This window comes from Carcharhinus amblyrhynchos, chromosome 1 (assembly GCF_965287045.1).
Source record: "Carcharhinus amblyrhynchos chromosome 1, sCarAmb.v2.hapA, whole genome shotgun sequence".
NCBI lineage: Eukaryota > Metazoa > Chordata > Chondrichthyes > Carcharhiniformes > Carcharhinidae > Carcharhinus > Carcharhinus amblyrhynchos.
Genome location: NC_137324.1, coordinates 171,681,538 through 171,709,118, shown reverse-complemented (window position 1 = coordinate 171,709,118; position 27,581 = coordinate 171,681,538). Strand labels below are relative to the sequence as shown.

Genomic DNA, 27,581 nt, shown 5'->3' with positions numbered 1-27,581 from the left:
ATGGACACGGAGACAACATGCAAACTCTGCATAGATAGTGACCCAAGGCCAGGAATCGAACCCAGGTCCTGGTTCTGTGAGGCAGCAGTGCTAACCACTGTGCCACCGTGCTGCCCCAAAACTCCGTGAAGTTCTAACCAGAGCAGGAACAAGAATTGCAAATTATATGTCAAGATTATTTATTATCTACAAAATGGGCCACTTTTCCTGTTGCATTTTTGCACCAGAAAGGAATGTATAACTGTTGCAACGCATACATTTGTTCCTTAAATATTAACCGTTGCCTATCCACCACCATCTAATGACGTTCCCCAATTAATCTTAGCAGCTCACAGCTCCTACCTTCATAGCTTCCTTTGCTAAGATTTACGACCCTGGTTTCAGATTGGGCTACTTCATTTTCCATCTCAATGAACAATCCTATCATGTTATAGTCACTTTCCCTTAAAAAAAAAGACCAGCAACATGATTATTTATTAATCCTATCTCAATGTACAACACTAAACTTAGATAGCTTGTTTCCTAGTTGGTTCCTCGAGGTAATGGGCTAAAAACAATTTCGTACGCTCTGCGCTTGTGATAATAGAGCAGATTGAAAACTCTTACTTAATGCTAACCTTCCCCTCCTTGATGTTTGCAAGGTCATTATACTTTTTAACAGCTAAACCAGTCTTCTTATTACTTCTATCTTAAATACGATAGTTTGTGGAAACCAGAAAAGAAAGTCCTGTGCTTTCTGTAACCTCGATGCTCAATTATTCAAATGCTTTTCCAACTGGTCTCCCATCTTCCAGCCTTCATTAACTTGATGAATCCAAATTCATCCTAAGATAAAAGCAAAATACTGCGGATGCTGGAATCCCAGCTGACGAAGGGACATGCAGATTCAAAATGTTGTCTCTGCTCTCTCTCTGTAGATTTTGCAGCAAACTCATCCTAACATCAGTCCCATTCACCCATCACCCACTCCCTATACTTGATGATCCACATTGGTTCCCAGTTGACTAATGCCTGCATTTAAAGGTTCTCACCCCCATGTTTAAATCCCTTCAAGTCCTCACTCTTCCCTATCTCTGTTACTTCCTACAACCCCACAAGAACACTACTTTCCTCCATCCCCTTCTCCATTTGCTCTATCATCGGCAGCTCTGATTTAAGCCCAGCTAAGCCATAGGCTCTGGAGCTCCCTCCCTAAACCTCCCCACTTGCCCTTCTTTAGGATGCCTTTTAAAACTTACCTCTGAGCAAGTTTTGGATCGCCGGTCTGCTAACTCCTTCTACAGCTCAATGTCAATGTTTGGCTCTCGTGTCGTGGCTTGGGGCATTTTGCGAAATTAAAATTGTGCAAGAAGTTCTTCCTTTTGATTATCCCACCAACAGTCACAGATGCAAAAATGAAGCTTCAATGGATTGGTTCCCATGAGTAATCCTTCCCAGCTTATAGACCTGCCATTACCAAAGCAACAGCGAGTGTGTTGTTGCTTCTGTTTTCATCTGTAAACAGTTAAGAAGATTCTTTGGAATACCATTACCAAACAATGCTTCATGATCTAAATACCACCTTTAACTGTAAAACCAGTGACATGTAAATCATTGTGACGTATAGTTATTCTCAACATTCAATAATCTTTTGATTGGATTTTTGATACCAACATCCAAAAGGTGACACAGTGGTTAGCACTGCTGCCTCACAGTGCCAGAGATCTGGGTTCGATTCCCAGCTTGGGTTACTGTCTGTGCAGAGTCTGCACGTCCTCCCCATGTCTGTTTGGGTTTCCTCCAGGTTCTCTGGTTTCCTCCCACAGTCCGAAAGGCGTGCTGGTTAGGGTGCATCGGTCACACTAAATTCTCCCTCAGTGTACCCAAACAGGCGCCGGAGTGTGGCGACCAGGGGATTTTCACAGTAGCTTCATTGTGGTGTTAATGTAAGCTTACTTGTGACATTAATCTGAACCAGATACTGGGCAAGACGACAGCTCAGTGACTATTGCTGATTGCTGTGCAGACACATGAATTTGGGCCGGTGTCTGTGGGAGTTTGGGCATTCTCCCCGTGCTTGTGTGGGTTTTCTCCGGGTGCTCCTGTTTCCTCCCACAGCCCAAAGATGTGCTGTTAGGCTGATTGGCAGTAATAAATTTCCCTAAATCAGTTTCCCTCAATCTGGATGGCCATAAAACATTAGACAAAGGTCGTGGGTGGAGAGGGGGACTGGTGGTGTTGAGATGGCGGCGCGGGCTCGTTGGGCCAAAGGGCCTGTTTCCCGGGCTGTTTTTGTTCTTTGTTCTTCTTTGTTCTTTTTATTTAATAAGTGAACTTTAGTAAAACATCTAGGTGCAAACCTAGGAAGCAGCTGCGCTGACTGTGAGACACAAAAAGCTGATTTTACCTACCAACTTCTGTTGTTTAGCTATCACACCCTCGCCTACATCCCAGCTTCCGATCTGGTCATTTCATTTGGCTCTGCAAGCCGCGGGAAATTAAAGGAAGATTCAACAAGCAACCACATTCATGCAGGTAATTGAACAGCAACCAATCGCGCAAGATGAAATTTTTAGCTTGACTACAAATGCTATTTTAACCAAATTGACATCGTGTACTCGTTCTTGTTGAATGTCATCACCATTTCATTTGAGTCTTTCCGTGTGCTACTGAGCTGTGGTGCGACTGGTAGCACATTTACCTCTGAATGAAGAGGTTCTTGGTTCAAGTCCAACTCCAGGGCTTGTGTGGAAAAACTCAGGCTGACACTCCAGTGGATTTTTGACTGAGATGTTAAGCTGAGGCCCCATTGGCAAGATCAGGTGGAAGCAAAAAGGAGAGTTGGCCAGATGTCCTTGGTGTCCTGGCTAATATTTATCCCTTGATCACCATCACAACAAAACGTGAGCTGGTAATTATCACATCGTTGTCTGGGGGAGTTTGCTGAATGCACATTAGCTATCACAGCCTCCCAGAGATCTATATGAGAGGCATCGTTAGGGCGGATAGTCAGAGGAATTTTCCCAGGGTGGAATAGTCAACTACAAGAGGACACTGGTTCAAGGTGAGAGGGGGAACGTTTAGGGGAGACGTGTGAGGAAAGTTTTCCACACAGAGCATGGTGGGTGTCTGGAACACTCTACCAGTGAGGCGGTGGAAACAGGTGTGTCAATGAGACATAAGAACTAGGAACAGGAGTCGGCCATCTGGCCCCTCGAGGCTGCTCCACCATTCAGTAAAATCATGGCTGATCTTTTCGTGGACTCAGCTCCACTTACCCACCCGCTCACCATAACTTTTAATTCCTTCACTGTTCAAAAATCATAAGAACATAAGAACATAAGAAATAGGAGCAGGAGTAGGCCATCTAGCCCTTCGAGCCTGCCCCGCCATTCAATAAGATCATGGCTGATCTGTCGCTGCTCAGTTCCACATTCCCGCCCTCTCCCCATAACCCTTAATCCCCTCTCTTATCAAAAACCCATCAACCCGCGTCTTAAAAATATTTAGCGAGGCAGCCTCCACCACTTCAACGGGCAGAGAATTCCAGAGATTCACCACCCTTTGAGTGAAGAAGTTCCTCCTCAGCTCCGTTCTAAAACGCCCCCCTTTTATCTTGAGGCTGTGCCCCCTAGTCCTACTGTCTTTTTTGAGCGGGAAGAGTCTTTCCACCTCTATCCTATCCATCCCATTCATCATCTTATACGTCTCAATGAGATCTCCCCTCAATCTTCTAAACTCTAATGAGTACAAGCCCAGTTTATTCAGCCTCTCCTCATAGCTCAACCCCCTCAACTCCGGTATCAGCCTAGTAAACCTCCTCTGCACTCCCTCCAAGGCCAAAATATCTTTGCGCAGGTGCGGCGCCCAAAAATGCACACAGTACTCCAGTTGCGGCCTCACCAATGCCCTATACAGCTGCAGCAAGACCTCCCTACTTTTATATTCAATCCCCTTCGCTATGAAGGCCAGCATCCCATTCGCCTTCCTGACCACCTGCTGCACCTGCAAGCTGGGTTTTTGCGACTCATGCACAAGGACCCCGAGGTCCCTCTGCACCGTCGCCTGCTGCAGTTTTTCGCCCCGTAAGTAATAGTCCTTCCTACCATTCTTCCTACCAAAGTGGACCACCTCACACTTGCCAACATTAAATTCCATTTGCCATTTCCTGGCCCATTCGCCCAGCCTATCTAGATCCTTCTGCAGACTCTCCACACCCTCCGCACAATTTGCCGTTCCCCCAATCTTGGTGTCATCAGCAAATTTCGACACTCTACACTCGGTTCCCTCCTCCAGATCATCTATATAAATGGTAAAAAGCTGAGGCCCCAGCACCGACCCCTGGGGCACTCCACTAGTCACCATCCGCCAATCCGAATAGCACCCGTTGACCCCCACTCTCTGCCTCCTATTTGACAACCAATCCTCTATCCACGCTAACACCCTACCCCCAACTCCATGTCCCTCGACCTTCTGCAATAACCTCTTGTGAGGCACTTTGTCAAACGCCTTCTGAAAATCTAGAAAGACCACATCCACCGGCTCTCCTCTATCCACCGCCCTAGACACATCCTCATAGAACTCCAGTAAATTTGTCAGACACGACTTCCCTTTAATGAAACCGTGCTGCGTCTGCTCTATCAAGCAATTCCCTTCAAGATGCCTCGCAATTTCCTCCTTAATGACAGATTCTAACATTTTACCTACCACAGACGTTAAACTAACCGGCCTATAATTCCCTGCCTTTTGCCTGGCACCCTTCTTAAACAACGGCGTAACATTAGCCGTTTTCCAATCATCCGGCAGTTCCCCGGAATCCAGCGACGTTTGGAAAATAACCACCAAGGCATCCACTATCACCTCCGCCATTTCTTTCAGAACCCTCGGATGCATTCCATCCGGTCCTGGGGACTTGTCCACAATCAGCCCCTCCAGTCTGTCGAGCACTGCCTTTCTAGTAACAGTAATGTCATTAAGACCCTCCAGTCCTACCACCTTTCCATCGCTAACACCCGGCAAATTATTCACGTCCTCCTCCGTGAAGATTATTCACGTCCAACATGGGTCGACCAATCAATATGCAGATTGAAATCCCCCATAACTACGGCCGTCCCATTCCTGCACGCCGCACTTATTTGCGCGTTAACAGCCCGCCCCACCTCCAGATCATTATTCGGAGGCCTATAGACGACACCCACCAGCGTCTTCCTCCCTTTGCTGTTCCTAATCTCCACCCATAACGATTCCACCCTCTGCTCCTTGGCTCCAATATCATCCCTTGCTACCACCGTGATGCTATCCTTAATCAGCAGAGCTACGCCCCCCCCTTTTCCCTCCTGCCTATCCTTCCTAAACACTTGATAGCCCTGTACATTCAGCTCCCAGTCCCTGTCACCCTGCAGCCACGTCTCTGTAATGGCCACCAGATCGTATCCATTTGTGTCGATCTGCGCCATCAGCTCATCCACTTTATTCCGAATGCTTCGTGCATTCAGATAAAGTGCTTTCATCCCAGCCTTCACCTGGACCCTATTTGCCACAATGCCACCAACTATACTCACGCCCCCTACTCCCTCTATTATTGGGACATCCTCGGCCTCTTCCCTTACATGTACACTCTCCTTAACTTTAGACCTCGTAAGGTCACCTACCCTCGCACCCTCCCCCCCGCAATTAGTTTAAAGCCCTGTCTACAGTCCTCTTTACTCGATTCGCCAGCACTCTGGTCCCAGCACGGTTCAGACCAACCCCATCCCGCCCGAACAGGTCCCACCTACCCCAATACTGGTGCCAATGCCCCATAAATTCAAACCCATTCCTCCCACACCAATCCCTGAGCCACCCATTCACTTCCTTAATCCTGTCAACTCTACGCCCATCTGCACACGGTTCAGGCAGTAGCCCAGAGATAACCACCTTGTCGGTTCTACTTTTTAATTCCATTCCCAGCTTTTCATACTCCCTCCCCAGATCCTCAGTCTGCATTTTGCTTACGTCGCCGGCACCCACATGAACCACAACGACCGGATTCTCACCCTCCCACTCCAGGTTCCTCTGCAGCCCAGCTGCAACATCCCGGACCCGAGCACCAGGCAGACAACACACCCTTCTGTGCACTTTGTCATTGTGACAAAGGACAGTGTCAATACCCTTCACCCCACTATCCCCAATCACTACTACGTTCCTTTTCCCTTTCTCTTTGCCTATGTCCTGCTGCATCACTGTACCGTGTGCAGTTTGCTCACCAACCTCACCTGCCTCGTTCTCGTCCAGCCTGGAAGCAAGAACCTCAAACCTGTTATGCAGATTAAGAGGCTGAGGCCTCCGCTCCTCACCCCCCTTCCTCCTCCCAACAGCCCCCTCTTGTCCCTGACCCTTAGAGTTAGCCAGTCTAGGGGGGGTGGATGTCACTTGCACCCCATTGACAATGGCACCCTCTCTCCCCTGATGAGCCTCAGTGTCTATCCATCCTAGCTTAAAAACATTCAATGAGGTAGGCTCAACTGCTTCACTGGGCAGGAAATTCCACAGATTCACAACCCTTTGGGCGAAGAAGTTCCTCCTCAACTCAGTCCTAAATCTGCTCCCCCTTATTTTGAGGCTGTGCCCCCTAGTTCAAATTTCATCTGCCAGTGGAAACAACTTCCCTGCTTCTACCTTATCTATTCCCTTTGTAATCATATATGTTTCTATAAGATCTCCCCTCATTCTTCTGAATTCCAATGAGTATAGCCCCAGTCCACTCAGTCTCTCCTCATAAACCAATCCTCTCAAATCCAGAATTAACTTAGTGAATCTCCTCTGCATCCCCTCCAGTGCCAGTACATCCTCTTTCAAGTAAGGAGACAAAACTATACAAAGTACTCCAGACATGGTCTCACCAGCACATTATATATTGCAACATAACCTCCCTGTTTTTAAACTCCATCCCTCCTCCAATGAAGGACAAAATCCATTTGCCTTCTTAATTGCCTGCTGCACCTGCAAACCAACTTCTTATGATTCATGCACAAGGACACCCAGATCCCTCTTCACAGCAGCATGCTACCATTTTTTTTACCATTTAAATAAAAGTCCATTTTGCTGTTATTCATGCCAAAATGAATGACCTCACATTTGCCAACATTGTACTCCAACTGTCAGCTCCTTGCCCACTCACTTAGACTATCTATATCCCTTTGTAGACTTGCAGTGTCCTCTGCGCACTTTGCTCTGCCACTCATCTTAGTGTCATCTGCCAATTTTGACACAGTACACTTGGTCCCCAATTCCAAATCATCGATGTAAATCGTAAACAATTCCGGTCCCAACACTGATTCCCTGAGGCACACCATTAGTCATGTTAGCAACGTTCAATGCATGTCTTGATAGACACATGAATAGGAGGCGAACAGAGGGATAGAAAACATGTATGGACAATAAGTAGAGTGTCTAAATACAAGGATTAGGAATCGGCACAGGCTTGATGGAGTGAAGGTCCTGTTCCTGTCCTGTATTTTTCTTTGTTTTCTTTTACAATAATTACACTTCAATAAAGTATTTCATTTCATGGGGTGGTTGTGAAATAATATGTTGAACAAATGAAGATCTGTTTTTAATGTTGAAGGTGGAAATGATTTTAAATCAGCAGGGGTTTTCCTGTTGGAATCCACTGAGGATACAGGTTCCAATATTGCTACGGCCTAATTTTCAGCCATCCCTTAGCATTTTCCCTTCCTTTTCATGCCAGCATTTATAGAATTACTCGTCATTAGCTCATCACCCCATGGCATTACTCATTCATATTCAGGACAAAGTCCGATGTGCCAGTCGCATTCGTGTTGCGATAGGTGTAGGTAGGAGGATCTGCAGTTCCCGAAGCTTCCTTGCTCCATCTAGCGACAAAAGCCTGCACCCAATTGGCACGAACCTCTTCGCTGTTGGTTCATAACAGAGAAATAACGTCAAGCTGTCATCTTGAGGGAATAGTAATACCTAAATGAAGAGGGAGCAGCACTGCAGAATGAAATTAATATACTATCAGAGATCATTATTTTATCTTAAGTATTTATTGTAACACAAATATCTGCTTCTGTCAGGATCACTTAGAATCTGTAACTAAAAGCCAGTCTTAGTAATCACCACTTGTCATAAAAACACATCGGGTTCACTAATGTCCTTTAAGGAAAGAAATCTGCCATCCTTACCTGGTTCCTAAATGTGAATCCAGACCCACAATGTGTCTGCCTCTTAATTCCCCCACTAAAATGGCCTAGCAAGCAAACAGCAACAGAGATGGGCAACAAATATTGGCCTTTCTCGTGCCACCCATACTCTATGACAGAATGAAAAAAGAAAGTATCAAACTTTCTTCTTCTGTTTTTGTTTCTGTGAGGGAGTGTCCGGTCAGATCTTGTTCTACCAGAATAGGGGAGTCTAAAACTAGAGGGCATAGGTTTAAGGTGAGAGAGGAGAAATACAAAAGGGTCCAATTTTTTCACACAGAGAGTAGTGAGTGTCTGGAACAAGCTGCTAGAGGTAGTAGTGGAGGCAGGTACAATTTTGTCTTTTTAAAAAGTATTTAGACAGTTACGCAGGTAAGATGGGTATAGAGGGCTATGGGCCAAATGTGGGAAATTGGGACTAGCTTCGTGGCTAAAAAATGGACGGCATGGACAAGTTGGGCCAAAGGGCCTGTTTCCATGCTGTAAACCTCTATGACTCTAAAATGTGTCTTTGTTGCAGAGTCACAAAACGCCAAAGTTTACAAGATTTTTGCAGGAGCAAATGCCAATTTCATTCAGACTCAGGTAATCTTGCTGACTGTCAACGTAGTTCAATGTTAACACAAAATAACCTTGTACTTTAGTCCCCAAACCTTAAGAGATTAAGTGAGCCTGTGTTGATGTACTTGTCCAACTTGACAATATCTTAGAGACCCTCCTTTAACATGAAGTAGCGACCATATGTTTGAGTCAAGCATTTGTTCATTTCATTTCTTTTGACATGTCATCACCCCAGACTTATCTCAGGAGTGAGACTGTAAACCCATGTCTGGCCTCTCAAATGGATGGAAAAGATCCCATGGCTCTATTTCTAAAAACAGGGGAGTTCTCCCCAGTGTCCTGGCTGATATCGTTCAATTAACATTGCAAAAAACAGATCATCTTGTCATTATCACTTTGCTGTTTGTGGGAGATTACAGAACAGAAGCTGGCTGTCATATTCCTGACATTACAAGAGTTACCACACATCAAAAATATTCATTAGCTGTATGCGATAACCCAAAGTTGCTACATACATTCCTATCCTTTCCTTCTTCCCTCTGAAGGCAGTTGTTTGCTTTATGGGCAACATGGTGGCACAGTGGTTAGCACTGCTGCCACACAGTGCCAGGCATACGGGTTTGATTCTGGCCTTGGTTGACTGTCTGTGTGGAGTTTGCACATTCTTCCCATGCCTGCATGGGTTTCCTCCGAGTGCTCCAGTTTCCTCCTACAGTCCAAAGATGTGCGGGTTAGGTGGATTGGCCATGATAAATTGCTCCTTAGTGTCCCAAGATGTGTGGGTTAAGTGGATTGGCCATGAAAATTGCCTTTTAGCGTCCAATGATGCGTAGGATAGATGGGTGAGCCATGGTAAATGTGTGGAGTAATGGGGTTGGAGGGGGTGGAGATGGTGGGCATGTGTAAAATGCTCTTTCGGAGATGGTAGAGACTCGATGGGTCGAATGGCCACCTCCTACACTGTCGGGATTCTCTGGTGTCATCAACAGGCTGTATAGGTAAAAGGCATCCTCACGTTAACTCTCAGAAGAATGATCTTACATGTGAGGTGACACAGTGGTTAGCACTGCTGCCTCACAGGGCCAGGGACCCAGGTTGAATTCTGACTATGAGTTACAATCTGTGTGGAGTTTGCACATTCTCCCTGTATCTGCGTGGGTTTCCTCCGGGTGCTCCGGTTTCCCCCAGTAGTCCAAAGATGTGCGGGTTAGGTGGATTGGCCACGTTAAATTGCCCCTTAGTATCAGGGGGACTAGCTAGGGTAAATGTGTGGGGTTACAGGAATAGGGCCTGAGTGGGATTATGGACGGTACAGATTGAAAGGCTTCCTCCTGTACTATAAGGATTCTATGATTCTATGCTCCCAATTACTCTCTTGGAACGCACATGAATAATAGACATGAAGATGCCTCTTACTAGTACAGCCTAATGATGACACCATATACACATTTCTTGTACGTTTTAACTAAGGTCTCATGGGTTACCTTGAATCAAATTGCTATTCTTCTACAAATTTCTTGGTTCTAATCACCTGAATTGCTTTTGTAGCTTTCAATTCCTGCAGCTGATTTCCGCTGCGGAGACAGCGCCCAGCAAATCCTCACGATGGACAAAAGCGCCATCGACAAATGGATCAACACAGCTGATTTCACCAGCGAAAGAAATGATGCAAAAAGGTCAGCGCGGTTTATAGCACTCCAATGGTTTCTGCATAGAGTATTATTTTAAGGATACATTTTCACTCATTTTGGAGCTGGAAACATTGGTATTTGTAATGTTCCCTCTTCTCATAGCAGTGGGCACTTTCATGGCATGGCCTATCAGGGAAGAAGCCATCTGTTCCACAAAATATCGTACGGTACACAGGAAACCCATTCGGCCCATTGAGCCTGTGCCAGCTCTTTGAAAGAGCGATCCAATTAGTTCCACTACTGTCGTTCTTTCCCCATAGACCAACAATTATTTTTCCTTTCTCACATTTGTATCCAATTCCATTTTCTCCGTCACTATTGAATCCGTTTGCACTGTCCTTCCAGGTAACACGTTCCAGATTATAACAATTTGGTGTGCAGCTTTCTGCTTGTGACTCCCCATGTGGTGAGTTCATTGGTGTAGTGTTCATGTCCCTGGACTAGCAACCCAGAGGCTCAGACTATGTGCTGGGGGCATGGCTTCAAATCCTTTTAAATTCAAATTATAAAGTCTGGAATTGAAAATGAGCCTCAGTAATGGAGGCCATGAACCTCTCACCAGTTGTGGTAGAAACCCATAGAATTATAGAATCCCTATAGTGCAGAAAGGGGCCATTCAGCCCATCGAGTCTGCACTGACCACAATCCCACGCAGCCCCTATCCCTGAATAGCCCCACATATTTACCCTACCCTGTGGGTGGCACGGCAGCACAGTGGTTAGCACTGCTGCCTCACAGCGCCAGGGACCCCGGTTCGAATCCCAGCTTGGGTCACTGTCTGTGCGGAGTTTGCATGTTCTCCCCGCGTCTGCGTGGGTTTCCTCTGGGTGCTCTGGTTTCCTCCTCCAATCCGGAAGATGTATTGGTTAGGTGCATTGGTCATGGTAAATTCTTGCTCAGTGTACCCGAGCAGGCGCCGGAGTGTGGCGACTAGGGGATTTTCACAGTAAATGTAATTTACTTGTGACTAATAAATAAACTTTAACTAGCGCCCCCAACACTAAGTGGCAATTTAGCATAGCCAATCAACTTAACCCGCATATCTTTGCGCAGTGGGAGGAAACTGGAGCACCTGGAGGAAACCCACGCAGACACGGGGAGAACATGTGAACGCCACACAGATAGTGACGCAAGTCAAGAATCAAACCCGGATCCCTGGCATCTGGTTCTTATATGCCCTTTTGAGGAGGAACTCTGCCATTCTTACCCAGTCTTGCCTACATGTGACTCCAGACCCACAACAATGTGATTGGCAAGCAACTGGGTAATTAGGGATGGGCTATAAATGCTCACCTTGCCAGTGACACCAACATCCATGAAAGGATTAAAAAAACTTATTCTGGTGTTACCAAATTAGAAATAACATGAAGTTCAATCTAGGATTCTCATGGACCACAGAATTGTCAACTATCGGACATCTAGATGTCTCAGTGGAGTATGTGAGTAGTCAATGAGGGGATGCAATGTTTTCAAAAATATAGTAAACAAATTAATACATTAGAGGAAGAAAGGACTTAATGAGAAGTTAATTGGTTGGGCCTCCCCTTTGCTGAATTGTTTTAAACAGAAGACAATCTGTGGCATGGTGGCACAGTGTTCAGCTCTGCTGCCTCACAGAACCAGGGATCTGGGTTCCGATTCCTGGCTTGGGTCACTCTCTGTGTGGAGTCTGCACATTCTCCCCATGTCTGTGTGGGCTTCCTCTGGCTTCCTCCCACAGAATGAAAGATGTGCTGGTTAGGTGCGTTGACCATGCTGAATTCTCCCTCAGTGTACCTGAGTGTGGCGACTAGGGGATTTTCATAGAAATCATAGAAACCCTACAGTACAGAAAGAGGCCATTTGGCCCATCAAGTCTGCACCGAGCACAATCCCACCCAAGCCCTACCCCAATATCCCTACATATTTACCCACTAACCCCTCTAACCTACACATCTCAGGACAGTAAGAGCAATTTTAGCATGGCCAATCAACCTAACCCGTACATTTTTGGACTGTGGGAGGAAGCTGGAGCACCATGAGGAAACTCACGCAGACATGAGGAGAATGTGCAAACTCCACCCAAGCTGGGAATCGAACCCAGGCCCCTGGAGCTTTGAAGCAGCAGTGCTAACCACTGTGCTACCGTGCTGCCAACCCCCCCGGTGGCCGTGCCACTTTCACAGTAACTTCATTGCAATGTTAATGTAAGCCTATTTGTGACACTAATAAATAAACTCAAACTGTTCAAATTAATTTGTAATTTTTTTGTTGAAAACTATCAGTATTACGTGAGCACTACTCTTACTGACTGTAAACACCTTTTGTCTTTCATATGATAGGGAAATTGGCTTGATCTTTTCCTCCTCATCCTGCCTGACTGGGAGCTTTCTGAGGAAAAGGTGAGTCGGAGAGAAGCTAAGCAACTAAGTCAATCTGAAGTGCAATTGATTTATTATAGTCGGAATTCAATGCACGATAATTGCCTGAATTTATGTACCGCCACCTTTCATATAACCAGGACCTTCCAGAGTGCTTCACAGCCTGTGAGGTATTTGGAAAGTGTTGGGACGCAGGAAATGCAGCAGCAAATTTGTGCACAGCACGATCCAACAAACCTCTCAATATTCAGGACAGTCTTATGTCATGTTACAGGATTTTACCCCCCTGAGATTGAAGTCACGTGGCTGAAAAATGACCACATCATTTGTTTTAGCGATGGTGCCAGGACATTAAGAGAACTCACTTGCTTTTCTTCAAAGTAGCATCGGGGGATATTCTAGGCCCAGCTGAGGAATTTCTAGTTAACGTCATATCCAAATGACAGCACTTCTGACAGTACAGATCTCCCTCAGCACTGCACTGAATTGTCAGCCCACGTTTCCAGAATGGAACTTGAACTCATGATCTTGTAACTCAGGGATGAGGATGGTACAGGCTGTACCATAGCTGACAATGCAATGGAAGTGTGCTTGGAGGGCTAATTATTGCTAAAACTGAACTGATTTTTTAACAAGATTAGCTAGTTGTCATGTCCAAACTGAAATACAGCTCATTGTACGACTGGCCCATTGGTTAAAATCAGGTTCATACTTACTGTTATAGGGAAACAGTTGGCTAATAATTAACACAAACATGAGGAATAGAAGCAAGATTAGATCATGTGATCCATCAAGAATCCTCTGCCATTGAGTAGGATCATGGCTGATCTTGGATTTCAATTCCACTCTCTTGCTGGTTCCAACATTCCTTGATTTATTGAGAGATCAAAAATCGTCTTTTCCAGCCTTAAATATATTCAGTGTTGGTTCACCTATAGCTCTCTAGTGTAGAGAATTCCACAAGTCTACAACCCTTTAAGTGAAGTCATTCCTCCTCATCTCAATCCTAAATAATTGAGCCCTGGTGTGGTACAGTGTCACAGTGCTTAGCACAGCTGCCTCACAGCGCCAGGGACCTGGGTTTGATTCCCAATTTGGGTCTGTGCAGAGGCTGCACGTTCTCCCGTGTCTGTGTGGGCTTTCTCCGGGTGCTCTGGTTTCATCCCAAAAGATGTGCTGGTTAGGTGCATTGGCCATGCTAAATTCTCCCTCGGTGTACCTGAAAATCCTTTAGTTGCCGGAATGTGGCGACTAGGGGATTTTCACAGTAACTTAATTGCAGTGTTAATGTAAGCCTACTGACACTAATAAATAAACTTCTTAAAAAGCCTTATCCTGAGATTGTGTCCACGCGTTTTAGATTCTCTGACCAGCAGAAACAATCCCTTAGCATCTACCTATCAAACCTCGACAGAATCTTGTATTCCAATGAGGTATTGTCTCTTGTTTGTCTAATGATTTTCACAGTCGCTTCATTGCAGTGTTAATGCAAGTCTACTTGTGACTAATAACTAAACTTTACTTCAAATTCCAAAGAACATAGACCCAATTTACTCAGCCTCTCATCATGTTTCAAGAACACTCTTTCTGTAGATAGAAAATGTTTTGAATTTGGATCAGCGTATGCTTGAATGAAGGGCTTGGAATGATTTTTTGCGGCAACTTTTCTTTTGTGGTCAAGCCATGTATTATGGTTGTGTTAATAGTGCTGATTTTTGCCTTATAGCGATGGGAACAAGCCTAAGACAGGGAGCGACATTTTGCTTGTTGATGTGGAAGCAGCAAGGGAGTTACTCGGCAAGCTTACCTCAAAGGACTGGATTGTGGAAGTGGTAACTATTCACACTGTTTCACCGGGAAGTCCAAATGTGTTCTGTCTTCACCCCGTGAATATTGGAGATCCCTCAGTGCGTAAAATGCAAATCCATCTTGCAGTGTTTAGTCTTGTTACTTTTTCACACAAGCCAGGAATTGAACCTGGGTCTCTGGCGGTGTGAGGCAGCAGTGCTCACCACTGTGCCACCCCGTATTAGTGTCATATCTGGCCCTGGGATGAGGTTCCGACCACCTAACTGTACCATCACTAGAACAAACTGTTTCCTTCCACATGACACTTTGCCGCTGAAACCTACATCCCTGCATTCGTTACCTCTAGATGTGGAGTCATACAGGGTAGAAAAGGCCCTTCAGCCCATCAAGTCTGTACTGACATTAACTGCCACTAAAGGTGCACGAATCCCATTTTCCTGCACTTGTCCCAGTAGAGACTACTACAATGCACCGTTGGCCAACCATCCATCTTACATACTCCATAAACTCAAGCAAACTTTGCTGCCCAAATCCAATCACCCACCATGGGAAGGATTGCCTGGTCTTGTCCATGGCAGGACCTTTTGTGAGCGAGAATGGAGAATTTGGTGATCTAGTCAAAATTCTATTCACTTTCAGCGGCACCAGAAAATCCCAGCCACGATCAGGAAGCCCCTCCTTTTCTCTGTTACTTTCTCCAGCCCTACAACCGTCCAAGATACACACACTCATCCAATTCTGTCCTCTTACACTGTCTCAGTTTTAACTGCTTCGACATTGGTAGCTGTGCCTTCAGATACCAAAACCCTGAATCTCTCCATCTCTACCTCTCATCCCTTCTTTAAGATGCTCCTTAAAAATGTGCCTCATTGACCAAACTCGCTGAGACTCTCTTATGAGACTCAGTATCAAAAGTTGTCCCATAGTGCTCCTGTGAAGTGTTTTACAACTCTTTACTACATTAAAGCAATATTAAATGCAAGTTTTTGTTGCTATTTAGATGGCGCCTTTTACAGGTTCAGGATGGCCTACAGCTTTTTATAGCTGCATGTTTTAAGTCTGTGATGCCTGTTTAAAGGAATGAATTAGTTGTATCTTGACTCACAATTTCAATAAATGTGTTTCTTTTACAGATAGCTTCAAGCCTACCAACTTTATTTGTAAATCTTCAGCATCTGCGTCATGACAAAGAAGCTTTGATGATTTACTTGATTCTGCCAGAGTGCTCTGCAATCGATCAAGTTGAGATCCTTCAAGAAATGGTTGTTATCTGTGCAGGAGCCATTGTGAGGCTAGACCAAGCTTCAAAAAAGACCCTGGGTGAGACTGTGAAAAGCAATCCACACTGTAGCTCTTGTGCAGATATTCAATGACAAAGGATGAGTTGGGTTTGGAGAAAGGGTAGGACGCTGCAAAGGATATTGATTGGTAAAAGAAGCAGAAGCAATATGAGCATATAGTTAGGATGCGGAATTCATTGTCTGAGAATGTAGTGGAGGCAGATTCAAACATGGCTTCAGAACGGAACTGGATAAGCACCTGAAGAGAAAGGATTGTAGGACTGTGGGGAAAGGACACAACTAGCTGACTGGAAGACAGAACAGGCCAAATGGCTTCCTTCTGTTCAGTAACCATTCTAATGAATGGATTCTTCTAGTGAAGTAGGAGCCTGTGATTGTCTGAAACAGTGGGATGTTTGTCTCTGATTATGTCAGTTCTAATTTGCTTTCTATTGATGCAAGACCCCTACTGGCCTGTGAATCTCAAACACAATTGGCACCAAACCTCTAGTCTAAGTTACTCAGCATTATTGCACAAAACTCAAGGTGCAGACTGAGACAGAGATGTTATACAAAGATGCTCATATCCTTTAATATCGCTGACAGTATTTTCTAAGCTTGTCTTACATGACTGTTTTATTGCTGGTGGGGCAGTTAATTGCAACGTTGTTAACATGTTGTGTTCTTAATAAATAGAGAAGTGCTGGTCAGTGCTGAAATCATCGTATTTGAACAATGTGGTCCAGATGTTTAGGACTTCAGCAATAGTTGTGCTTACAGGCCTCCATGCTACTCATATTGAAATTCCCTTTAATCCTTTAATTATGACACTGGAAAAAGCTTTAAGGGAGATCCTGGAAGTTCTAGAACTGGTGTACAATGTAAGTATCCAAAAGGTTGACACTGAACGGAGCACTTGTATCATTTTCTACTGTTTTCTGTGTTTCGGGTTTTGAGCATAAATTTTAATCACAGTTCCTCATGCGTTCTGTCTCAGGCAAATATGAAAGCACGTCATAATATCCCACAGAACAAATTCTACATCGATGAAGTTCTCCTGTTTGATGTTGGTTATGACCTCGTTAGGTTTAGACAATGTCAGCAGACCATGGTGAGTCTCCTCACATGGGGGTGGGAGGGTAAGTCGAAGGGAAGGGCCAAAACAACAGCGATTTGAGAGTGGGTGGATGTGGGGGGTGGTGTGGAAGACTGTTGGCATGGAAACAGCAGAGGGCACAGTGGGATGGAGGGTCTGAGGGAGTGGAGGGCTGAGAGTGGGGAGCGGAGATGGGGGAAAGAGGTGGCAGTGGGTTGAGGTGACAGAGGGGAGAGGTGGCAGAAGGGTGAGGTGGCAGAGGGGAGAGGTGGCAGTGGGGTGAGGTGGCAGGGTGAATTGGCATAGGGTGAGATGATGGAATTTCGTCAGTGTCCCACCATTAAAAGAAAACAGAACAACAATCGGATAATTCTAAAATTAAGTCAAAAGGAAATCCAATGGAGATTTTAACTAGTAATAAAACCAGAAAATGCTGGAAAATCTCTACAGATCTGGCAGCAAGTCTATGGAGAGAGCAACAGGGTGCGATCAAACCAGCCATTTACAGCAGTGGGATGGGAGAATCCCACTAGGATGAATAGCCGGAATGTTATGCAGCATTCTGGCCACAGAGTTATTTAGCTGTTTCCCTGTAGTGTTTTGCTTGGTGTTGGGAGGCAGCACACCATTGGCCAACGGATTCCACTCCACGCCAGAAGGAAAAGCGCAGCAGGGGTCCTCTGCTGGTGGGACCAGAAAATTCCGCTGACACGAAGAGCCAGAGATCTCGCCCAGTGTTTTCAGAAAAGGCCCATCGAGTCTGCACTGACACGCGAGAAACACCTGAACTATCCCATCTACCAGCACTTGGCCCACATCCTTGAGCGTCATCCTTGAGTGTTATGTGGGCCAAGTGTTCATCCAAGTACTTCTCAAAGGATGTGAGGGAACGCACCTCTCCCACCCTCCCAGGCAGCACATTCCAGACCCTCACCACCCTCTGGGTAAAAAAGTTTTCCCCCCCCCCCCCCCAAATCTCCTGCCCCTTTTCAGTCCAATTTGATTCTTCTCTGGAACTTTTTGCTTTTACCTTAATTAGGAAAGATGTTAAAACTATTTCTGCTGCTCAGTGACTTTTAATATGTGTGTCAGGAAGCACAATGGCAAAGAGGCAGTCTGAGAGAATTTTGTAACTGTGAGCATTTGCTCGGGCAGATTCAAACAGCTATGAGCAAAGGGCAGAGCAGCTTATTGAAATGAAGCAGAGGACAGGATTTTCCACTCCTGGGACAAGTCAACAGACCTCTGGTTGGTGAAATTTTCCAGCCCACCCGCGATGAATCCCAGGACCGAAAAATCTCAGCCAGAGAGTCCACACCAGCGCAATGGGCTGAATGGCCCCCACTTCTCTCTGCAGTGAATTTTGATGAAATTAATCAACTCCCTTCTCTTATATCCAGCAAACATGGAATACTAAGGCTCTGTGGTTCGAAGCTCGACTCAGGCAGTGGTGTAAAGTGGGTGCTATCTGATCCGCTGCCCACCATCAGTGCTGCAGTCATAGAATCAGAGAATCCCTACGGTGCAGGAGGAGGCCATTTTGGCCCAACCGGCACCAACAACAATCCCACCCAGGCCCTATCCCCCTAACTCCATGTATTTACCCTAATAGTCCCACTGACACTATGGGGCTGTTTGGCATGGCCAATACACCTATCTTGCACATCTTCGGACAATGGGAGGAAACCGGAGCACCAGGAGGAAACCCACGCAGATGCAGGGCGAAGATGCAAACTCTACACAGGCAGTGACCTGAGGCCAGAGTTGAACCTGGATCCCTGGCGCTGTGGGGCAGCAGTGCCAACCACAGTGGAATTAAATGTTAGACGACATGGGAAAGGAAGCTGTTCTGATCGCACCCTGTTTGTGCCACAGCCCAGGGCTGAATTGCTGGCCCATTGCTTTTATTATTGGTACATCGCGCACCTTTACTATTGAGGACAAACAGCGGGCAATGCTTGACAACTTCCCTCCTGCTGACTTTCACTCAGCAAAGAAGTTTGTGGAGCTAAAACTACATCACAAAATTAATTTTAGAGAGCAGGCATTAATCATGTGGTCCTAGACAAACTAAAGCTTTGGTATGGTAGATATCCTTTGGTGATGTTACTCAGGTGATTACCCCAAGCAACTAAGCTGTTGGCTGGCTGTGAATTCTCAGAACCAACAATAGCACACTCATTTGGTTGGGTCTGAAATACAAAGAAATCCCACAACACCAGTTTAAAGTCCAAACAGGTCTATTTGTAGCAAAAGCCTCAAGCTTTTGGGACAGCCTGTCCCCTCATCAGAGCACTTCCAGCACATGGCAAAATCTCAAGCAAAAGGTAGGGCAGTGTATTCAACTGAAAACATAGTGCCAACCTCATCATGTCTCTAAAATGATCATAAAAACAAACTTTAGAGATGTCCACCTGCATGCACTATACCATTTCTGATTTGATTTGATTTATTATTGTCACATGTATTAGTATACAGTGAAAAGTATTGTTTCTTGAGCGCTATACAGACAAAGCATACCGTTCATAGAGAAAGAAAGGAGAATGTGCAGAATGTAGTGTTACAGTCATAGCTAGGGTGTAGAGAAAGATTAACTTAATGCCTGGTAGGTCCATTCAAAAGTCTGACAGCAGCAGAGAAGAAACTGTTCTCGTTTGGTTGGTTCATGACCTCAGACTTTTGTACCTTTTTCCCGACGGGAGAAGGTGGAAGAGAGAATGTCTGGGTTGCGCGGGGTCCTTGATTGTCCTGGCTGCTTATCTGAGGCAGCGGGAAGTGTAGACAGAGTCAGTGAATGGGAGGCTGGTTTGTGCGATGGATTGGTCTACATCCACGGCCGTTAATAGTTTCTTGCAGTCTTGGGCAGAGCAGGAGCCATGCAAAGCTGTGATACATCCAGAACGGACACTTTCTATGGTGCAACTGTAAAAAGGTGGAAGAGAGAATGGCGGAAGAGAGAGTGTCCGGGGTGTGTGGGGTCCTTAATTATGCTGGCTGCTTTGCTGAGGTAGCAGGGTTTACATTTACATTTACCCCATTGAAAAAATGATCCATCACAAAAATGTAAAAAAAATCAAACTGCCAAGTATGCATTTTACTTCCCTAAAATGTCAAAAAATATTTACATTTAATTAGTTTATATGTGTGGCTCATTCAAAATGGAATGGCTGAATATTCTAGAAAGGTCCGCAAACATGCCATATGCCCTCCATTAGCATGTCCGCTTTTGCCAGGGGCCAGTGAATATTGTCCAACTGATCTTTGGGGATCAGTCGTAATTTAGGCAATATGGAGCACTGGGCATTTTGACCTGAAGCTTGTCCTTCTTTGTCCCTGGTTTTAGTCAGTAAATGGGAACAATGAGAATCAGTTTCTCCCTTGCGTCGTCCACGCGAAACATCTGGCTTGTGTAAAATTGGTTTTACCTGCTTGAATTTGTGAACGGAGTTGTCATGAATGTTGTGCTTTTTTGTCCCACAGCCTGGTGCACTGAAAGAGAAGAAGGCTCCGGTGATGTTTTGCTGCTATCCATTTATCCTTAATTTAGTTGCCAAGATTCAGATACTTCACGTGGATTCAGTTTTGAAGAAAACCGTAAAGAATTTTATAAATATAAGACAAAAGCAATATTTATGTGATTGTAAACATAAGGGCAGCACGGTAGCACAGTGGTTAGCACTGCTGCTTCACAGCTCCAGGGACACGGGTTCGATTCCTGGCTTGGGTCACTCTTTGTCTGGAGTTTGCACATTCTCCTCGTGTCTGCGTGGGTTTCCTCCGAGTGCTCCGGTTTCCTCCCACAGTCCAAAAATGTGCGGGTTAGGTTGATTGGCCATGCTAAAATTGCCCCTTAGTGTCCTGAGATGTGTAGGTTAGAAGGATATCAAGGTAGGGCTTGGGTGGGATTGTGGTTGGCGCAGACTTGATGGGCTGAATGGCCTCTTTCTGCATTGTAGGGTTTCTGTGATTCTATGATGGTTAAACTACTCTGCCCCTTTCTCCCTCTTTAAAACGTTCCTTAAAATCCACCTCAGCTTTTGATCACCTCTCCTAATATCCCTTTATGTGACTTTTTGCCAGAGTTTGTCTAGCGTGTTCCTGTGGCAGGTGCAACTTTACAAGATTCTGTTGTTTCAAGCTCCCTTTCTCTGCTCCTTTAGTCTCACTGATCTCCTTAAGTGCTGCACCCCTCTCCAGCCAAAAGGGTTACCATTATCCGTAGATAGCCATGAGTGACCCTCAGCCTTGCCACTGAAATGTGCAACGATGATTTATCTCCTAGGTGCAGCTGTGAGCAGTCTGGAGGACAGATTTTCTTCTTGCATTTCTCCGGAGCTTGCTGGGCTGTGATATGCACCGGATGCAGTGCAGCCCCTGGTGCATTTAGACTCTGGCGAAACCATGAGATGAGCTGCATCTGGAACACAGGGGGTTGTGGACATTACACAGAAGTTCCAGCTCAGAAGCAGCCCAACAGGCTCATGCAGGTTTCAATGCTCCACGTGAGCCTCCACCCACATAGGAACATACAAATGAAGAGCAGGACTAGGCCATTCGGCCCCTCAAGCCTGCTCCGCCATTTGGTGAGATCATGATCTAATTGTGTCCTCAATTCCTGCCTGTTCCCCAAGATACTTTCACTCATCTGTTGGTCAAGAATATACTTACCTCAGCCTTAAAAGTATTCAATGTCTACTTCCACTGGGGAAGAGAGTTCCACAGATGCAAGGCCCTCTGAGAGAAAGAAATTCTCCTCATCTCTGTTTTAAAGACCCACTATTCTTAAACAGTGTTCCCTACTTTTAGTCTCTGTCATGAGGAGAAATGTCCTGTCAAGTCCCCTCAGGATGTTATCTTTTGGAGAAGATTACCTCTCATTCTTCTAAACTCCAATGGATGTAGGCCCAACTTTTCCTCATAAGACAAATCTCCACACACATATCTTTCCATTCCTTTCTCCCTCATATTTATCCAGCTTTGTCCTAATTGTGACCTCAACATCAATATGAATCCTGCGGTGAGTAACACACTTCTTAACTCCCCAAAATCTGTCCACCATCTACAAGGCACAAGTGAGGAGTGTGATGGAATATTCTCCACTTGCCTGGATGAGTGCAGCTCCAACAACGCTCAAGAAACTCAACACCATACAGATTCACATTGGCATCACTCTTTGATAAAAATGCTTCTCCAGAATTGTCCATATTCAGTTTATTGGTGATGCTTTTCTCTTTATGGCCTTTAGTTCTGGACTCCTCCGCAAGTGATCAGGCTATTGAATTTCATTGAATCATAGAATCCCTACAGTGCAGAGGGAGGACATTCAGGCCATCGAGTCTGCACCGACCACAATTCCACCCAGGCCTATTCCCATAATCCCATATGTTTACCCTACCAATCCCCTGACACTAGGGTCAATTTAGCATGGCCAATCCACCAAACCCACACATCTTCAGATTGTGGGAGGACAACGGAGCACCCAGAGGAAACCCACACAGTCACGGGGAGAACATGCAAACTCCACACAGACAGTGACCGAGGCCAGAATTGAACCCGGTTCCTTGGTGCTGTGAGGCAGCAGTGCCAACCACTGTGCCACCGTGCTGGTGATGATTAACCATGATCAAAATTAATGGCAGAGCGGGCTCGAAGGGCCAAATGGTCTATCCTGCTTTTATCTTCTATGTTTCTGTGGAGGTATCTTCATCTCACTAATTATTGTTGATGTATCAGTTTATCATAGAATCATAGCAGTGCTTAGTTTTGTTAATACTTTCTTTAACAAGCTGCTAATGTGCAGTCTCTTTGTTCTTTTTCTATTTTTTATTGTTTAGCAAGCCTTCGTTGAAGCAATGCATTTCCAGCGTCTCAACATCTGCATGGGAAACCCTGAACCTCCCAAATACCCTACATTCGACTTGAAGGTTAAACGCCAAGACTTGGTTTCCGATACTTTTAAAAAGTTGAAAAATGTGGATGAAGTTGATCTGAAGAAGGAACTTAGGGTAAACAGAAATTCTCTTCAGCCCTCTGTTACTCTGAATGGAATCAGCTTTTTGAAGTACAGTAGTGCAGTGGTTATGTTATTTGAATTACAATCCCTAAGAATGTTAGTTCGAATCCTACCATGGCAGTTTGAGAGATGGAATTGTTCAAAACATCTAAAAACAGTAGCAGTAAAAAACGACCTTGAGGCTGTTGGATTATAAAAAAAACTCAACTGGTTCAACGATGTCCTTTAAGGAAGAAAGTGTGCTGGCCTTTGCTAATGTGGCCTGAATTGTGACCCCCAACATCAGCATGAATCCTGCAGTGAGTAACTTCCCAAAGCCTGTCCACCATCTACAAGACACAAGTCAGGAGTGTGATGGAATATTCTCCACTTGCCTGGATGAGTGCAACTCCAATAATGCTCAAGAAATCCAATACCATCCAGGACAAAGCAGCCCACTCGATTTCTACCCCTACCACAAACATTCATTCCCTCCAGCACCAATAAGCAGTGACAGCTGTGTGTACCATCTACAAGATGCACCACAGGACCTCACCAAGGTTCCTTTGGCAGCACCTTGTAAAGCCACAACCTTTACCATCTCGAAGGACAAGAGCAGCAGATACCTGGGAACATAACCACCAGGAGATTCCCCTCCAAGTCACTCACCGTTCTGACTTTGGAAGTAAATAGCCATTTTTCACTGTCGCTCGGTCAAAATCCTAAACTCACTTCCTTAACAGCACTGTGAGTGTACCTATACCACGTGGACTGCAAGGGTTCTAGGGGGTAGCTCACCACCACCTTCTCAAGGACAGTAAGAATGGGAAATGAATGCTGGCCTGGTCAGCAATGTCCACATCCCTTGAAATGTTTACATTTATAGATATAAAAAGATTCACTATTAACTGATCAGTGGTTTGAAAAGACAATGCCAATGATTTCAGAAAGCAATGTTTCTGCATTAATATTTGCATTTGCTTTGATTTCTTTAGGTGAAATTTATTGGCGAGCCAGGAATGGACTTCGGAGCTATAAGACAGGAGTTTTTCCGTTCTGTCTTCAAAGAATTGATTCAACCAGAATCCAAAATGTTTATTTACCGTCAGGATTTCAGAAACATTTGGTTTCCCCCCAAGGTGAGCCCTTGTAATGTAACTTGCTTAAGAAAACAGTTTGTTGGTGGATGGGGATGATACATGGTAGCACAGTGGTCAGCACTGCTGTCTCAGAGTGCCAGGGACCCGGCTTTGATTCCCAGCTTGGGTCACTGTCTGTGCAGAGTCTGCACGCTCTTCCCTTGTCTGCGTGGGTTTCCTCTGAGTGCTCTGGTTTCCTCCCACACTCCAAAAATGTACGGGTTAGGTGGTTTGGCCATGCTAAATTCTCCCTCAGTGTACCCAAATAGGCGCTGGATTGTGGCGACCAGGGATTTTCACAATAACTTCATTTCAGTGTTAATGTAAGCCTACTTGTGACTAATAAATTAACTTTAACTTTTTACTTTCATACTCCAGACCTTGTAAAGTGATCTGAAAATATGATATGGCTCCAAAGTTCCAATCAGTCTCTAAACTGCAAAGGTTTCTCACTAAAAGTGTTCAGTTCGGAATATTTAAGCCTTTACTTACTTATCAGACGATGTGGAGATGCTGGGCACAGTAAGAAGTCTCATAACACAAAGTTAAAATCCAACAGGTTTATTTGGAATCACGAGCTTTAGGAGTGCCGCTCCGCTGCTCCACTCACCTGATGAAGGAACAGCGCTCCGAAAGCTCGTGATTCCAAATAATCCTGTTGGACTTTAACGTGGTGTTGCGAGACTTCTTACTGTTACTTGTCAGAGTTCAATTTTGTGACTGTAAAGAGGCACAACTCTACCTTAGGAGAAGAATAATGCATCATGTATTGCATGGGCTTTATATCTTAGCCTATATCCACAAGAACTAGGAGCAGAAGTAGGCCATTCAGCCCCTCAAGCCTACTCCACCATCCGGTAAGTTTATGTCTTCCCTGATTGTGGCCTCAACTTCACTTTCCTGTCTACCCCCCCCCACCCCCATATAATCCTGACTCCCTTTTCGAACAAGAACTGAGCCCTGAGTATATTCAGTAACCCAGCTTCCCCTGCTATCTGGGGAAGAGAAGTTCCATGGGCTAGAACACTCTGAGAGGAAAAAAAAACTCTCCTCATCTCAGACTTCAGTGGGAGGCCCCTAAGGTTTCAACTGTGTCCCCTACTTCGAGAATTTCCCACAAAGGAAAACAGCTTCCCGGCACCCACTCACCCCTCAGAAGTTTTCCATATTTTAATGAGATCACTTCTCCTTCCTCTAAGTTGCAATCAGCCTGTTCAACCTGTCCTCATCAGACAACCCTGCCTCATTCCGGGGTGAGGGGTGGTGGGGGATCCCAACCATTCTCTGCACTGTTGCTAATTCAATGATATCCTTTCTTAACTGCGCCCAGTACACCAGAGGCAATCTCACACCTGCAGGGGAGGCTGGGTCATTGAATGTATTCATGGCTTAGTTGGATAGCTCCTTGATTGAAAAGGGAGTCAGGATTATACGGGGGCAGGGGGGGTGAACGGAAAAGTGAAGTTGAGGCCACATTCAGCAAAGACATAAACTTACCGAATGGTGGAGTAGGCTTGAGGGGCTGAATGGCCTACTTCTGCTCCTAGTTGTTGTGGATATATGCTAAGATATAAAGCCCATGCAATACATGATGCATTATTCTTCTCCTAAGGTAGAGTTGTGTCTCTTTACTGTCACAAGATTAAACTCTGATAAGTAACAGTAAGAAGTTTTGCAACGCCAGGTTAAAGTCCAACAGGTTTATTTGGGTACACGAGCTTTCGGAGTGCTGCTCCTTCACCGGGTGAGTGGGGCAACGGAGCGGCACATCGCAAGTTCGTGATTCCAAATAAACCTGTTGGACTTTAACCTGGTGTTATGAGACTTCTTACAGCTGCAGCATACTTTCCCTATCTTATGCCCTACTCTACTTTAAAGTTTATTTTCTAATGTCACAAGTAAGCTTGCAATGAAGTTACTGTGAAAATCCTCTAGCCACCACATGTGGCGCCTGTTCAGGTACACTGAGGGAGAATTTAGCATGGCCAAAGCACCTAACCAGCATATCTTTTGGACTGTGCGACAAAACTGGAAGAGACCCATGCAGACAGAGGGAGATCATGCAAACTGCATACAGACAGTGACCCAAGCCAGGAATCGAACCCAAGTCCCTGCGCTGTGAGACAGCAGTGCGAACCCCATTTACTTGTAGCATTTCGTTTGCCTAAATTCGTCATTTGGTGTCGCTGTATACTAACTAACTTCTTGTGGTTCACGTACCAGGACACCCAGGTCTCTCTGTACTGTAGATTTCTGTAGTCTGTCTCCATTTAAATAACATACCGCTTTTCTATTCTTCCTGCTAAAGTCGACACGTTCACATTTTCCCACATTGCACTCTATCTGCCAAATCTTTGCCCATACATCTGTCATCAGCAAATGTAGTTACACTTGGTCTCTTCATTCAGGTCATTGATGTCGCTTGTAAATAGTTAAAATCTTCAGGACTGAACCCTGTGGCACTCCATTAGTTACAGCTTACCAAACCAAAAAAATAATGGATTCTAGTATTTTCCCTACGACACATGTTAATTCCACTGGCCTATAGTTCCCTGCTCTCTGTCTCCCTGCTTTCTTGAATAGAGATGTTACATTTGCAATTTTCCAATCCGCTGGAACCTTTCCTGATCCTTGGGAATTTTGGAAGATCAGAACTACTTGCCAGGATTTTATGACCTTGCTTGGGAGAGACTCATAAATTCCCACCTGAGGCCAACAGAGAATTCATTTCTGTGAACCTCGCCCGCCCCAGAATCGGGGCGGTAAAGTTCCAGCCTCTATCTCTGCACCCAGTTCTTTTAAGACATTCAGGTGTAAGGCCACCAAGCGAGTGGACAAATGCAAGAAATGACGAGGTTCCCAGTGGGGAACGCACCAACCACAATCCAGAAAAAGTAATATCCATCAATTTCCATCGTGGAACAACGGAGACGTATATAAGCAATTAACCAGCAATGATCTACCATCAAGAAAGGAGATGAGCCAATAAATTAAGGTCACCACATTAGAGGAAGGATGTGGAGGCTCTGGAGAGGGTGCAGAAGAGGTTTACCAGGATGCTGCCTGGATTAGAGGATATGAGCTATAAGGGAGAGCGGGACAAACTTGGGTTGTTCTGTCTGGAGTGGCGGAGGCTGCGAGGAAACCTTATAAGAACATAAGAAATAGGAGCAGGAGTAGGCCATCCAGCCCTTCGAGCCTGCCCCGCCATTCAATAAGATCATGGCTGATCTGTCATATATATATATATATATGATATAGAAGTCTATAAAATTATGAGAGGTACAGATAGGGTTGACAGTCGGAATCTTTCACCCAGAGTTGAAATGTATAATGCTAGGGGACATGCAGTTGAGAAGGGAATGTTGAAAGGAGTTGTGAGGGGCCAAATTTTTACAGAGGGAGTGGTAGTTGTCTGGAATGCGCTGCAGGGGTGAAGGTGAAGGCAGATATGATCGATAAGTACATGA

General features: G+C 45.2%; 1 protein-coding gene across 1 annotated transcript in view; it reads left to right on the top strand.

Annotated features, from left to right (window-relative positions):
- Window positions 1-27,581, top strand: part of LOC145347722 (putative E3 ubiquitin-protein ligase HERC4) — a 55,579-nt gene that overhangs the window by 15,837 nt on the left and 12,161 nt on the right. The window contains exons 7-17 of the mRNA XM_080195464.1: window positions 2,408-2,514; window positions 8,704-8,768; window positions 10,293-10,420; window positions 12,757-12,816; window positions 14,522-14,627; window positions 15,738-15,924; window positions 16,581-16,765; window positions 16,882-16,995; window positions 20,461-20,574; window positions 22,815-22,985; window positions 23,968-24,111. Coding sequence (XP_080051590.1) covers window positions 2,408-2,514; window positions 8,704-8,768; window positions 10,293-10,420; window positions 12,757-12,816; window positions 14,522-14,627; window positions 15,738-15,924; window positions 16,581-16,765; window positions 16,882-16,995; window positions 20,461-20,574; window positions 22,815-22,985; window positions 23,968-24,111 — 1,381 coding nt within the window. The remainder of the gene's footprint in view (window positions 1-2,407; window positions 2,515-8,703; window positions 8,769-10,292; window positions 10,421-12,756; window positions 12,817-14,521; window positions 14,628-15,737; window positions 15,925-16,580; window positions 16,766-16,881; window positions 16,996-20,460; window positions 20,575-22,814; window positions 22,986-23,967; window positions 24,112-27,581) is intronic.